General features: G+C 37.1%; 1 protein-coding gene across 1 annotated transcript; it reads right to left on the reverse strand.

Annotated features, from left to right (window-relative positions):
• Positions 1 to 409: 409 nt before the first annotated feature.
• On the reverse strand, positions 410 to 3,864 carry LOC117338296. The gene has a single exon (XM_033899583.1). It carries the CDS (start codon positions 3,845 to 3,847, stop codon positions 2,435 to 2,437), a length of 1,413 nt encoding a protein of 470 aa, XP_033755474.1. The 5' UTR covers positions 3,848 to 3,864; the 3' UTR covers positions 410 to 2,434.
• Between the last annotated feature and the right edge of the window lie 11,097 nt (positions 3,865 to 14,961).

The raw sequence follows: 14,961 nt of genomic DNA on the forward strand, positions 1-14,961 counted from the left end.
GTCGGGTTCTATCAAATGGTGTATAGCAAAGCTCGAAAAGTGCCAAGGCGGTTATGGGCCAACACTGCATTGTCAAAATAAGCAAAAAGCAAAGCAAAATCTGATGATGAAATGTGTCCGACATTGGGCAAAAAAAAAACACACCTGCATACGCAGTTTTTTCGAGTACGCATTTTAGGAAACTGCGGACAAACATTTAGTACTTATGTGTATTTTGTAGAGGCGTATATGGGTCGTCGTACTTTGGTGAAACTTTTGAAGTGATGATGCGAAACTATTCATTAGTGAGAAAAATAATGACGTAAAACTGTTCACTAGTGAAACAGGTGATGACGCGAAATTGTTCACCGCTAAGTAATGACCAGAAACTGTTCATGGTTGTAACAAAAGATGAGACGAAACTATTCACCGCTGTAACAACCGGAACTATTTACTGCGAAACTGTTAATTGATTTAACAAGTGATAACATCAAATAAAGTATTGCTTAAACAAGTGATTACTCGAAACTGTCCATTAATAAACAAAGGTACGAGTTGAAAACTCACTTTGTGACAAGTCATGATGCGAAACTGTTTGCCTTTAGGAGAAGTGATGCCGGAATATGTTGCGATGACTCAAAATTGTTCATTGGTGAGGCATGTGATTACGCTAAACTGCTGTAATAAGTGATGACACGGAACTATTCACTGTTGTAACAAGGAATTCTGTAAAACTGTTCAATGATTTAACAACAGTTCATTATTGTAACAAGTGATGACACAGAACTGGTCACATGTGTAACAAGTGATGATGATTAACAGTTCATTAATGAAACAGGTGATGACGCAAAACTGTTAATTAGCGAAACAATCAACCGAAACTGTTCATTAGTGAAACAAGTGATGACGCGAAAACTTCGAATGATGAAACAAGCAATAAAGCGAAACTGTCCATTGATGAATAGAAGTGATGACACAAAACTGTTCATTTGGGTAACACGTGATGATGATTAACTGTTCATTGTTGAAACAAATGATAACGCGAAACTGTTAATTGATGTAACAAACAATAACACGAAACTTTTCACTGTTGAAACAAGTAATGAGGCAAAACTGTTCATTGATGAAACATACGATGGCGCGAAAATGTTCATTGGTGAAAATAGGTGATGGCACGAAACTGTTCATTGATGAAAACAACCGATAACGCAAAACTGTCCATTAATGAATAAAAGTTATGACTCGAAACGTTCACTGGTATGACAAGTCATGACGCGAAACTGTTCACTGTTAGAAGTGACGACGCGAAAATGTTTATTGCTGTAACAAGTGATGACACTGAACTGGTCACTGGTGTAACAAGTGAGGATGATTAACTGTTCATTTAAAAAAAAAGGTAAGGACGCAAAACTGTCCATTGATGAATAGAACTGATGGCGCAAAACTATACATTTATGTAATAATTGGTTACGCAAAACTGTTTATTGGTGAGAAAAGCGATCGCGCGAAACTGTTCATTGTGTAACAAGTGATGGTGATTAACTGTTCATTGATGACACAAGTCACGACGGGTTTTATCACGTAAACCGTTACTTATGGTGCTGATCCTTCAGTAGATAAATGAAATCTTTCACCCATCCTAACTTTATCTCTGATAACTTATCTGGTTTCTGATCGAGCGGTTGTATAGCAACCTCTAACGTTGGATGGGTCCGGATGGCTTCGCCCTTTAGCAGAGGAAGCGTCCGGATAAAAGATATTATTCTGGCAATATCAGGCACATTGCATTTGTCGTCTGACACTGACAAAACTCTAGGTCGGTTCCATTTCTCTGAGCTCAACTGGATAGCGTGGTTGACATACAGTCTGTCATAGTTGTCTGCACTGTCGTGGGTCATGATAATATCACATGGTATCTTCTGCATCATGGAAATCATGGATTCCGTAGTGATCGGATTCCAGAGCCCGTTGTCAGTATTGATCTTAGAACGTTATCCCGTACAGTCTCCTTAAATCGCTCCGAGATAACTTGGAAATCCGCATTTCCAACCTTGGGAACAACTGTGTAATATTAGTATATCCTTTGTATCCTCGTCTTTGTCAGCCTCACTTTGGTCAGCAATGACCTTATCGAACATGCCGTAAAATTGAAAGGCTCGCCTGAATTGTCTGTGCGCTAGTTGTACGTTATCAGTCGAGTAGGCGTGAAATGCACCATTGATATACACATCAAAGACCAAAGACGGTGGAAGCCCCGCAAAATTTGTCGCACACTCCAATGAGGTTAAAAGAGTAACGCATTCTTCAAACTGCTTATCCTTCATGTAGCATTCCAGCATGTTTCTGTAGTCTTTGGGATCCATTGTTTATTTGTGCTTGGATAATAATCCTTGTAAATGGCGATTGAATCTCTATGAACCCCCATGAGCTTGTGTAGAACTGCCAGTTGTTTTGGCTACCCATCACTTTCATCACTCGACGGTTCTTGGAGTGTCGAATAGCGGTTCCACAAAAAAGGTTGAGATTGATCATCGTTCTCGTATTTCCTCTTTTTATCAGGCGGTATTTCTTTCGAATCATCCAGTTCTAGGAGACAAAATCTAAGTTGTTCCTCGGCATAGGTCATCACAGTTTTGGTTGGAAAGCTTTTTCTTTTAGAGATTATTTGTTTGAAAACCTCCACAGCATTTGCGGTTTCGCCTAACATTCTATATAGAATGCCCTTATCGTACTGTATATTCAAAATATTGGAGTCCAATTCTTCTGCTTTATCGATCAATTCTATAGCCTCCTTAAGTAAGCTGTTTCCGGGATAAACTTGAACCTTCAATGGTGACTTCATCGTTTGATTGGGTCTCTTCCTTTTTTTGCCGCCTACACAAATAAAACCATCTTCGTCTCCTGATTCTTCAGGGCGGTTTCGTTCAGTTGAGTGTCCTCCTGGCATTTCTACCATTTTTGCTAATGTAAGAGCAAGGTGGTGGTATGACTGAGGCGTTGGTTTCTTTTGAAGTGCTTTGCGAAGAAGTGTCTCTGATTCGTCAAAATCTAAACTGTACCGCGCATATTGACCACATATCTGTAACACCGATGGCTCCTCAGAACATATTTCTAATGCCTTTTTAAAGCAATCTTTATACCTTAACTTCTTTATATGTGGTGGTAGGTCGCCGTACTTTCGTTTCTCAATATTGTATACGGCTCTGCCAAGTTCAGCATATGCTTTCGCAGATAGAATGGGATCGTCAGATTTCGTGGCAGCTAGCAACCTCTCAGCGGCATCTAACGTTGTCTTCTCGTTTTCGACATCTGCCCGTGAATGAACGTGGTGAGTCTGCCTGAGTAAAGTCAAACCTAGTCCAAACTGCCACGCGTATTCTGAAGGATATGCTTCCACAAGTCTGCTGTACAGATCTACCGCCCTTTGATAGTACCAAGGACCCGACCTTGCATACGCGTACGCAAGATCCGCTTCGGCATAACATTTTCTTTTGTCATAATCGTTTTGTATCTCTAGATCTTGAAGTCTTGATATAATTTTTTCCACTTCGGAATCTTTCCCATTCTCCAGGAGAATTCTTGCTTTGTTTGCGTTGGCTATGATATTATCAGGATCCTCCTGAAGAGATACCTCAATAAGCTGTAGTGCATGTTTATGGTCATCCAGCCGAAAATACAAATATGACAGAAAGTGAATAATCTTTCTATTTTCGTCTTTAGATTTCGTTGTGTTTTTCTGGTCATCTTCTAGCTTTCTTATTAGGGTTCTTACGCGGTCCGTATCCAGATTAGTTGTATCAAATTCGAAAGTTGACCGAAATTTGTCCAAATCTTGTTCAAGCGATTTCTTGGTACAGAGAGTAGCCATAATATTTTTATGGAACCATAGATAAGCGCTGAAAAGACAATAAGAGAATATTAAAGTGAAAACAAAACCAATAGTCTTATTCAAACTTGATTAAACGAGGACAAATATAAACAAAACACATATCAACATGGGAGTCTGTTTAAAAAAGTAAAAGAGCTATGATAAGATCACGTCTCTAGTAAGGTAACTTCCACAGATCGATGTAGAATATTACTCTGATACTATCGCCGTTAACAATGTACCCAATTATAAATATTTCTTTGATCTTTAAAAATGTCTACGATATGTTAAACCACAATGACATCTATTTTGTTGTTGTGGCAAAGTTTTTTCCCAGATGTCCTCTTACATGAATTGAAATTCATCACAAAACAAAATGACCGCCATGACTCATATTCGATTTTAAGTCTAATTGAAATACCTTATTACAGGAAGATAGTATATAATTCATCCTAGGTTCTTAACAGTAAACAAAATGCCGTCAAACAACAGCTTCGGTTTTTGGCAGAGATCAACTATGCTCAAGCAGACCACTTTCAATTTTGTTATATGAATCACCTTGACCAATGTTCAAGGTAACATGAGTCAATTATATCAGATGCTTTAAAAGACTCACGACTCAACAACTATGCCAAGGTCATTTAGTTTGGAGTAGGATGTGGTGGTGGGCTACTTAGTATATGCACAGGTTTAACCATCACCTCATACAACATACACTCGCGCCGTCTGGTTTGTGTCGAATAAATGAAATCGGGATGGGTTAGAGAAGACATATTCTTACGTCACATAGCTGGTTTCTTTTACCACTTTACAATCATTAATAATGTGAGGAAGACTGTGTCTGGTGATTGCTAAACCAGTGACATTGAGGTGAAACCTGGTGTTTGTGGAGCTAACAACCAGTTGACAGCTCTGTCCCAGCTTATGTGACACAGGTGGACCATGGACAGGTAAGTCACATGACCACACACAGGTAAGACAGGAATTTATAGGCCTATGAAATATCACTGTTTTGACTGGATTTGTAGTTTAGATGCCCGTTAATGTTTATTGAAAGAGATGCAGTAGATTGTTATATAGCCAACAAGAATATATTATATGTCGTGACACTTACCATCTCGTCTAACGAAAACAATAGTAGTGGCAGCGAACTAGTCAGTTTAGTCCGGGTGACACGATATCAGGTCTGACAGCCTAACCATTCAAACGTAAAATCTGGAGAGTTCCGAGAGAACTTTTTCGCGGAACCAGTTTTACACCTTTACAGGTTTAGTTTTGGTTTTGGCTCGGTACCTCATACTTAGCCTGTCGTGTTGACATGAGATCGTCACCCTAACTAATTGACATACGATACTCACATATCTTGATACCCTGAGAGCCAAACCAATTCAATTTATATACCGTACTCGTTACATTTGAGAATAATAAAAATTGAATGCTATGATCCTACATATATTTGTTTTAAACTATCTATAGGACATGTGATCCTAGTCTGTCGACCCACCTCTAGATATATCTATCTGGAGCTATCTACAAGACAGGTGATCCTGGTCTGTCGGTCCACCCCTAAATATATCTACCTTAAACTGTCAACAGGACAGGTGATCCTGTGGTCCGTCGGTCCACCCCTACATATATCTACCTGAAACTGTCAACAGGACAGGTTACCCTTGTCTGTCGGTCCACTCCTACATATATCTACCTTAAACTGTCAACAGGACAGATTACCCTTGTTTGTTGGTCCACTCCTACATATATCTACCTTAAACTGTCAACAGGACAGGTGATCCTGGTCTGTCGATCTTCTCCCAATACATTTCTTTGTATAATTGATCACTACTTACATTACTTACTTCTTTTATGTCCAGTTAAGGCACCCTGTACTGAAACGTCATGATCGGAGTTTACACGCATACATAACATTTCTTTACATAATTCAATGACTGTACAACAAGAATATAGCCTACTCGGTATCAAAATCATATTACACGTAACAAGGAAGTGTTTCTCGTGTTATTCTGTAGCTGTGTCCGACAGCGCAAAAAAAAATATGTTAGTATAGTCGGAATCATTTGAGCATGAGAATCATGAGAAACGCTATTGAAGAAGAAACAAATGGATAAGGATTCTAAATACATTTACGCCTTTCTATTGCTTTCCACTAATTCTCAATATGACCATGGTGTAAATGTATTGTTACGAATATGAAAGCCATTGATCTCTTTATCTTGTCGCTATTTACTTGAACAAGACTTTTTAACATAAAACATTGTACAAAATAAGTCTTCTACATTATATATTCAAAAGTGTTTCAACTTCTTGTTTACGAAAGTTACAAAAAACAGTTTTTTCCATCATGTGAGTTATCATTTGTTGAAAATTTGAATACAAATATCAAATAAAAAAGGTAAAAAAAATATAGGAATATTTGCTAAGGAATAAAGGATGCTAAAGTCTTTTGTTAGAAAAGCAGGTACACCGTCGTGGGAAGAGACCAGACGGGATCACAAGAGTTCCCGATGTGACCGGATGGGACGAAAATACCACACAGCAACACAATAATGTTCACATGTACAACTATATAATGTACATACCAATGACATAATGTCAAACACATCTTTCTTAATTGGAGTGCTACAACTATCACTTGAAAATAGACTCGTTTCATCAGATACACCACAGTGTTGTATTGTCAAGAAGAAGATATAGAATTAGTGGGACATCATAACACGTGCTATTACGTCTAGGTAAGGGACATTAGTAGTATTAAATCAGTCAGGCTAGTCTGGTTGATCACGTCTGACAGTCTTACCATACGAACGTAAAATCTGGATAGTTCCAGTTTACCCTTTTCGCGGAACCAGTTTTACACCGGTACAGGTTTTAGTTTTGGTTTTGGTCTGGTACCTTTATATTAAGCCTGGCGTATTGACGTCCAATCGTCAGTCGAGTTATTTATACGAGTCACACATATCTTCCAAAGGAGACGCTAGTAATGACATATGATAAGAAGTTGTATACCGAGTGGGAAGCAAGTGGTCAATGGGGACCACATGCATTACATTGACCGATCTTCTATAGTTCGATGTAGAATGTTAAACTTTAAAAATGCCTAAAATATGTTAAACTTCGTTTTACAACAATATCAATGACATCTTACGTTGTCATGGTTTTTCCGAAGTGTTCTCTAACATTTGGTATGATTTGAAATTCATCAAAAAACAATATTGCCGTCATGACTCATATTCGATTTTAAGTCTAATTGAATCATCTCATTTCAGCATGAACGTATTAAATTCATACTACATGTAGGTTACTAAGAGTAAACAAAACTCTGTCAAACAAAAGCTTCCGGTTTTCGGCAGAGGTCATAATGTTCCTGGTCACATGAGTCGATTATATCAGAATCTTTAAAAAGACTCATGCCTCAACAACGATGCCAAGGCCATTTAGTTTGTAGTATGATGTGGTGGTGGGCTAGGTAGTATATGCACAGGTATAACCATCAAATATCTTAACTGTTTTCGTCACATACTACAACATACACTCGCTCTACCTGTTTTTGTCGAATAAATGAAACCGGGATGGGTAAGGACAGAGGACACAAAATAAGACAAGAAAACAGATTCTTACGTCACATAGCTTGTTTCTTTACCACTTTAAAAACATTATTAATGTAAAAAAGACTGTGTCAGGTGTTTGCTAAACCCGTGATATTGAGTTGACAGCTCTGTCCCAGTTAATGTGACACATGTGCAGTGGAACAGGTGGACCATGGACAGGTAAATCACATAACCACACAGAGGTAAGAGTAAAGGGTTGAAAAGGGTCATAGGTCACAAGACAAAACATAAACACAGGCACACGATACCATACAACAACAAGATATTAACATTTATAATTCCCGTATCGACTTAAAATTTAACATTTAGGTCTTGTTGGTAAGGTAGATGAAAAGTCCCTCAAATTGTTAGCCAACAATATCTGGTTAACTTTGAAATTCTTCGTGAATTTACACCTTCTGGAATATAGATATTGGATCAGAACTCAATTCGGACTCTTGGTTAACAATTACCCTTAAACCTGATGGGCGCCCAGTTAATTTCAATTATTTGATGACTTGTTTTATTATTGCTAGTTGTGTTATGCCTTTGTTGTTCATATTCCATGTTGTGCTTATTATTGTCTGATATGCGTTCCGTGCTCTTTGTGAGATCATTGCGTTGTGCTTATCCTCCTACATCAAGTGTTAGGCTGTTGCCAATTATGACAATGGAGCAAATGTATTGATACGAATGGGAGAGCCATTGATATCTTTATCTTATCGTCATTCTTTTCATCAGTGCTTTGCTTTGTTTCGTAAAACATTGTTTAAACCATGTATACCAGGTACAAATGTACACAAAGACTAAGGGATGATAAGGACTTTTTTGGGGGAAAACTAGGTGCGTCATGGGAAAAAACCGAAACGGATCACAGAAGTCAATGTAACCTGATTAAAAGACAATACCACCCAACACATACCTGTATATAGTGTATATTCCCATGACGTAATGACAAACACACCGTTGCTAATGGCGATATTACGATTATTCTTTTTAATGGTCATCTATATAGCAAAATGATGTTGAATTTCAAGCACGAATAAATATGTAATTTTGCACAAAACTAGTCATGTAACATACCAAAATGTTTCCTAGGAGTTTCTTACAAGCATCAAGCACAAAAAGCAAGAACTTGCTGTAGACGCTATCAGTTTCTTATACATAGTTACTTTATGGTAACATGTAGCATGGAATAATTATGAGTCACAAAAAAACCTGAAAAATAGCCAAGCTGTTATGCTGAAAAATATCTAAACCATAGTGTAGGAGCATTTGTTTGACCGGATTTGACTTTATGTTCGGATAAACATTTATTTTGTTTAGACCTTAAAATGCAAATGGCGGCTGTGAATATTATTACACAAATATGGCATAAATAGAAGCATTTCAATCAATAAAAATGCTCCTATATCATACTTTTAAGATTTCTGATCATAGTGGGATGGACCTTTTAAATTCATATTGTGGCCTCTTTCCTAAATAGGCATATTTTACACAAAACACAACATTTGAACATTTTTTTTCTTCAAAAAGTAGTCGTCTTGCCATTTGTAGAGTTCTTTATAGTATGTAATAAGAACATTTTTACTGTTTGAAACACCTCCTTATACAACGACATTTGTGCAATACATGCGAATCAATGAACTAGTTATGTCCCTCTGAAACATTCATTTTTCGTATGTTTTGGTGAAACAGCTAAATAAATTACATGTCAAGAGCAAGTCCCGTGGTTTGCCATAACACATACTAAAAGTTAATAATGTTAGTTCTGTTAAATTGCACCATAGTAGGAATTAATAGGCCTATAAAATATCACTTTTTTGACTGGATTTGCAGTTTAGATGCCCGTTAATGTTTATTGAAAGAGATGCAGCAGATTGTTATATAGCCAACAAGAATATATAATATGTCGTGACACTTACCATCTCGTCTAAGGAAAACAATAGTAGTGGCAGCGAACTAGTCAGTTTAGTCTGGGTGACACGATATCAGGTCTGACAGCCTAACCATTCAAACGTAAAATCTGGATAGTTCCAGTTTACCTTTTTCGCGGAACCAGTTTTACACCTTTACAGGTTTAGTTTTGGTTTTGACTCGGTACCTCATACTTAATCTGTCGTGTTGACATCAAATCGTCACCCTAACTAATTGACATACGATACTCACATATCTTGATACCCTGATAGCCAAACCAATTCAATTTATATACCGTACTCGTTACATTTGAGAATGATGAAAATTAAATGCAATGATCCTACATATATTTGTTTTAAACTATCTACATGACATGTGATCCTAGTCTGTCGACCCACCTCTAGATATATCTATCTGGAACTATCTACAAGACAGGTGATCCTGGTCTGTCGGTCCACCCCTAAATATATCTACCTTAAACTGTCAACAGGACAGGTGATCATGTGGTCCGTCGGTCCACCCCTACATATATCTACCTGAAACTGTCAACAGGACAGGTTACCCTTGTCTGTCGGTCCACTCCTACATATATCTACCTTAAACTGTCAACAGGACAGGTTACCCTCGTTTGTTGGTCCACTCCTACATATATCTACCTTAAACTGTCAACAGGACAGGTGATCCTGGTCTGTCGATCTTCTCCCAATACATTTCTTTGTATAATTGATCACTACTTACATTACTTACTTCTTTTATGTCCAGTTAAGGCACCCTGTACTGAAACGTCATGATCGGAGTTTACACGCATACATAACATTTCTTTACATAATTCAATGACTGTACAACAAGAATATAGCCTACTCGGTATCAAAATCATATTACACGTAACAAGGAAGTGTTTCTCGTGTTATTCTGTAGCTGTGTCCGACAGCGCAAAAAAAAATATGTTAGTATAGTCGGAATCATTTGAGCATGAGAATCATGAGAAACGCTATTGAAGAAGAAACAAATGGATAAGGATTCTAAATACATTTACGCCTTTCTATTGCTTTCCACTAATTCTCAATATGACCATTGTGTAAAGGTATTGTTACGAATATGAAAGCCATTGATCTCTTTATCTTGTCGCTATTGACTTGAGCAAGACTTTTTAACATAAAACATTGTACAAAATAAGTCTTCTACATTATATATTCAAAAGTGTTTCAACTTCTTGTTTACGAAAGTTACAAAAAACTGTTTTTTCCATCATGTGAGTTATCATTTGTTGAAAATTTGAATACAAATATCAAATAAAAAAGGTAAAAAAATATAGGAATATTTGCTAAGGAATAAAGGATGCTAAAGTCTTTTGTTAGAAAAGCAGGTACACCGTCGTGGGAAGAGACCAGACGGGATCACAAGAGTTCCCGATGTGACCGGATGGGACGAAAATACCACACAGCAACACAATAATGTTCACATGTACAACTATATAATGTACATACCAATGACATAATGTCAAACACATCTTTCTTAATTGGAGTGCTACAACTATCACTTGAAAATAGACTCGTTTCATCAGATACATCACAGTGTTGTATTGTCAAGAAGAAGATATAGAATTAGTGGGACATCATAACACGTGCTATTACGTCTAGGTAAGGGACATTAGTAGTATTAAATCAGTCAGGCTAGTCTGGTTGATCACGTCTGACAGTCTTACCATACGAACGTAAACCTGGATAGTTCCAGTTTACCCTTTTCGCGGAACCAGTTTTACACCGGTACAGGTTTTAGTTTTGGTTTTGGTCTGGTACCTTTATATTAAGCCTGGCGTATTGACGTCCAATCGTCAGTCGAGTTATTTATACGAGTCACACATATCTTCCAAAGGAGACGCTAGTAATGACATATGGTAAGAAGTTGTATACCGAGTGGGAAGCAAGTGGTCAATGGGGACCACATGCATTACATTGACCAATCTTCTATAGTTCGATGTAGAATGTTAAACTTTAAAAATGCCTAAAATATGTTAAACTTCGTTTTACAACAATATCAATGACATCTTACGTTGTCATGGTTTTTCCGAAGTGTTCTCTAACATTTGGTATGATTTGAAATTCATCAAAAAACAATATTGCCGTCATGACTCATATTCGATTTTAAGTCTAATTGAATCATCTCATTTCAGCATGAACGTATTAAATTCATACTACATGTAGGTTCTTAAGAGTAAACAAAACTCTGTCAAACAAAAGCTTCCGGTTTTCGGCAGAGGTCATAATGTTCCTGGTCACATGAGTCGATTATATCAGAATCTTTAAAAAGACTCATGCCTCAACAACGATGCCAAGGCCATTTAGTTTGTAGTATGATGTGGTGGTGGGCTAGGTAGTATATGCACAGGTATAACCATCAAATATCTTAACTGTTTTCGTCACATACTACAACATACACTCGCTCTACCTGTTTTTGTCGAATAAATGAAACCGGGATGGGTAAGGACAGAGGACACAAAATAAGACAAGAAAACAGATTCTTACGTCACATAGCTTGTTTCTTTACCACTTTAAAAACATTATTAATGTAAAAAAGACTGTGTCAGGTGTTTGCTAAACCCGTGATATTGAGTTGACAGCTCTGTCCCAGTTAATGTGACACATGTGCAGTGGAACAGGTGGACCATGGACAGGTAAATCACATAACCACACAGAGGTAAGAGTAAAGGGTTGAAAAGGGTCATAGGTCACAAGACAAAACATAAACACAGGCACACGATACCATACAACAACAAGATATTAACATTTATAATTCCCGTATCGACTTAAAATTTAACATTTAGGTCTTGTTGGTAAGGTAGATGAAAAGTCCCTCAAATTGTTAGCCAACAATATCTGGTTAACTTTGAAATTCTTCGTGAATTTACACCTTCTGGAATATAGATATTGGATCAGAACTCAATTCGGACTCTTGGTTAACAATTACCCTTAAACCTGATGGGCGCCCAGTTAATTTCAATTATTTGATGACTTGTTTTATTATTGCTAGTTGTGTTATGCCTTTGTACTTCATATTCCATGTTGTGCGTATTATTGTCTGATATGCGTTCCGTGCTCTTTGTGAGATCATTGCGTTGTGCTTATCCTCCTACATCAAGTGTTAGGCTGTTGCCAATTATGACAATGGAGCAAATGTATTGATACGAATGGGAGAGCCATTGATATCTTTATCTCATCGTCATTCTTTTCATCAGTGCTTTGCTTTGTTTCGTAAAACATTGTTTAAACCATGTATACCAGGTACAAATGTACACAAAGACTAAGGGATGATAAGGACTTTTTTGGGGGAAAACTAGGTGCGTCATGGGAAAAAACCGAAACGGATCACAGAAGTCAATGTAACCTGATTAAAAGACAATACCACCCAACACATACCTGTATATAGTGTATATTCCCATGACGTAATGACAAACACACCGTTGCTAATGGCGATATTACGATTATTCTTTTTAATGGTCATCTATATAGCAAAATGATGTTGAATTTCAAGCACGAATAAATATGTAATTTTGCACAAAACTAGTCATGTAACATACCAAAATGTTTCCTAGGAGTTTCTTACAAGCATCAAGCACAAAAAGCAAGAACTTGCTGTAGACGCTATCAGTTTCTTATACATAGTTACTTTATGGTAACATGTAGCATGGAATAATTATGAGTCACAAAAAAACCTGAAAAATAGCCAAGCTGTTATGCTGAAAAATATCTAAACCATAGTGTAGGAGCATTTGTTTGACCGGATTTGACTTTATGTTCGGATAAACATTTATTTTGTTTAGACCTTAAAATGCAAATGGCGGCTGTGAATATTATTACACAAATATGGCATAAATAGAAGCATTTCAATCAATAAAAATGCTCCTATATCATACTTTTAAGATTTCTGATCATAGTGGGATGGACCTTTTAAATTCATATTGTGGCCTCTTTCCTAAATAGGCATATTTTACACAAAACACAACATTTGAACATTTTTTTTCTTCAAAAAGTAGTCGTCTTGCCATTTGTAGAGTTCTTTATAGTATGTAATAAGAACATTTTTACTGTTTGAAACACCTCCTTATACAACGACATTTGTGCAATACATGCGAATCAATGAACTAGTTATGTCCCTCTGAAACATTCATTTTTCGTATGTTTTGGTGAAACAGCTAAATAAATTACATGTCAAGAGCAAGTCCCGTGGTTTGCCATAACACATACTAAAAGTTAATAATGTTAGTTCTGTTAAATTGCACCATAGTAGGAATTAATAGGCCTATAAAATATCACTTTTTTGACTGGATTTGCAGTTTAGATGCCCGTTAATGTTTATTGAAAGAGATGCAGCAGATTGCTATATAGCCAACAAGAATATATAATATGTCGTGACACTTACCATCTCGTCTAAGGAAAACAATAGTAGTGGCAGCGAACTAGTCAGTTTAGTCTGGGTGACACGATATCAGGTCTGACAGCCTAACCATTCAAACGTAAAATCTGGAGAGTTCCGAGAGAACTTTTTCGCGGAACCAGTTTTACACCTTTACAGGTTTAGTTTTGGTTTTGACTCGGTACCTCATACTTAATCTGTCGTGTTGACATCAGATCGTCACCCTAACTAATTGACATACGATACTCACATATCTTGATACCCTGATAGCCAAACCAATTCAATTTATATACCGTACTCGTTACATTTGAGAATGATGAAAATTAAATGCAATGATCCTACATATATTTGTTTTAAACTATCTACATGACATGTGATCCTAGTCTGTCGACCCACCTCTAGATATATCTATCTGGAACTATCTACAAGACAGGTGATCCTGGTCTGTCGGTCCACCCCTAAATATATCTACCTTAAACTGTCAACAGGACAGGTGATCCTGTGGTCCGTCGGTCCACCCCTACATATATCTACCTGAAACTGTCAACAGGACAGGTTACCCTTGTCTGTCGGTCCACTCCTACATATATCTACCTTAAACTGTCAACAGGACAGGTTACCCTTGTTTGTTGGTCCACTCCTACATATATCTACCTTAAACTGTCAACAGGACAGGTGATCCTGGTCTGTCGATCTTCTCCCAATACATTTCTTTGTATAATTGATCACTACTTACATTACTTACTTCTTTTATGTCCAGTTAAGGCACCCTGTACTGAAACGTCATGATCGGAGTTTACACGCATACATAACATTTCTTTACATAATTCAATGACTGTACAACAAGAATATAGCCTACTCGGTATCAAAATCATATTACACGTAACAAGGAAGTGTTTCTCGTGTTATTCTGTAGCTGTGTCCGACAGCGCAAAACAAAATATGTTAGTATAGTCGGAATCATTTGAGCATGAGAATCATGAGAAACGCTATTGAAGAAGAAACAAATGGATAAGGATTCTAAATACATTTACGCCTATCTATTGCTTTCCACTAATTCTCAATATGACCATTGTGTAAAGGTATTGTTACGAATATGAAAGCCATTGATCTCTTTATCTTGTCGCTATTGACTTGAGCAAGACTTTTTAACATAAAACATTGTACAAAATAAGTCTTCTA

Source organism: Pecten maximus, chromosome 11 (assembly GCF_902652985.1).
Source record: "Pecten maximus chromosome 11, xPecMax1.1, whole genome shotgun sequence".
Taxonomy (NCBI): domain Eukaryota; kingdom Metazoa; phylum Mollusca; class Bivalvia; order Pectinida; family Pectinidae; genus Pecten; species Pecten maximus.

What these genes read in the sequence shown, in the direction of transcription:
- LOC117338296 (XM_033899583.1), bottom strand. Translation starts at nt 3,847, where the DNA reads ATGGCTACTCTCTGTACCAAGAAATCGCTTGAACAAGATTTGGACAAA.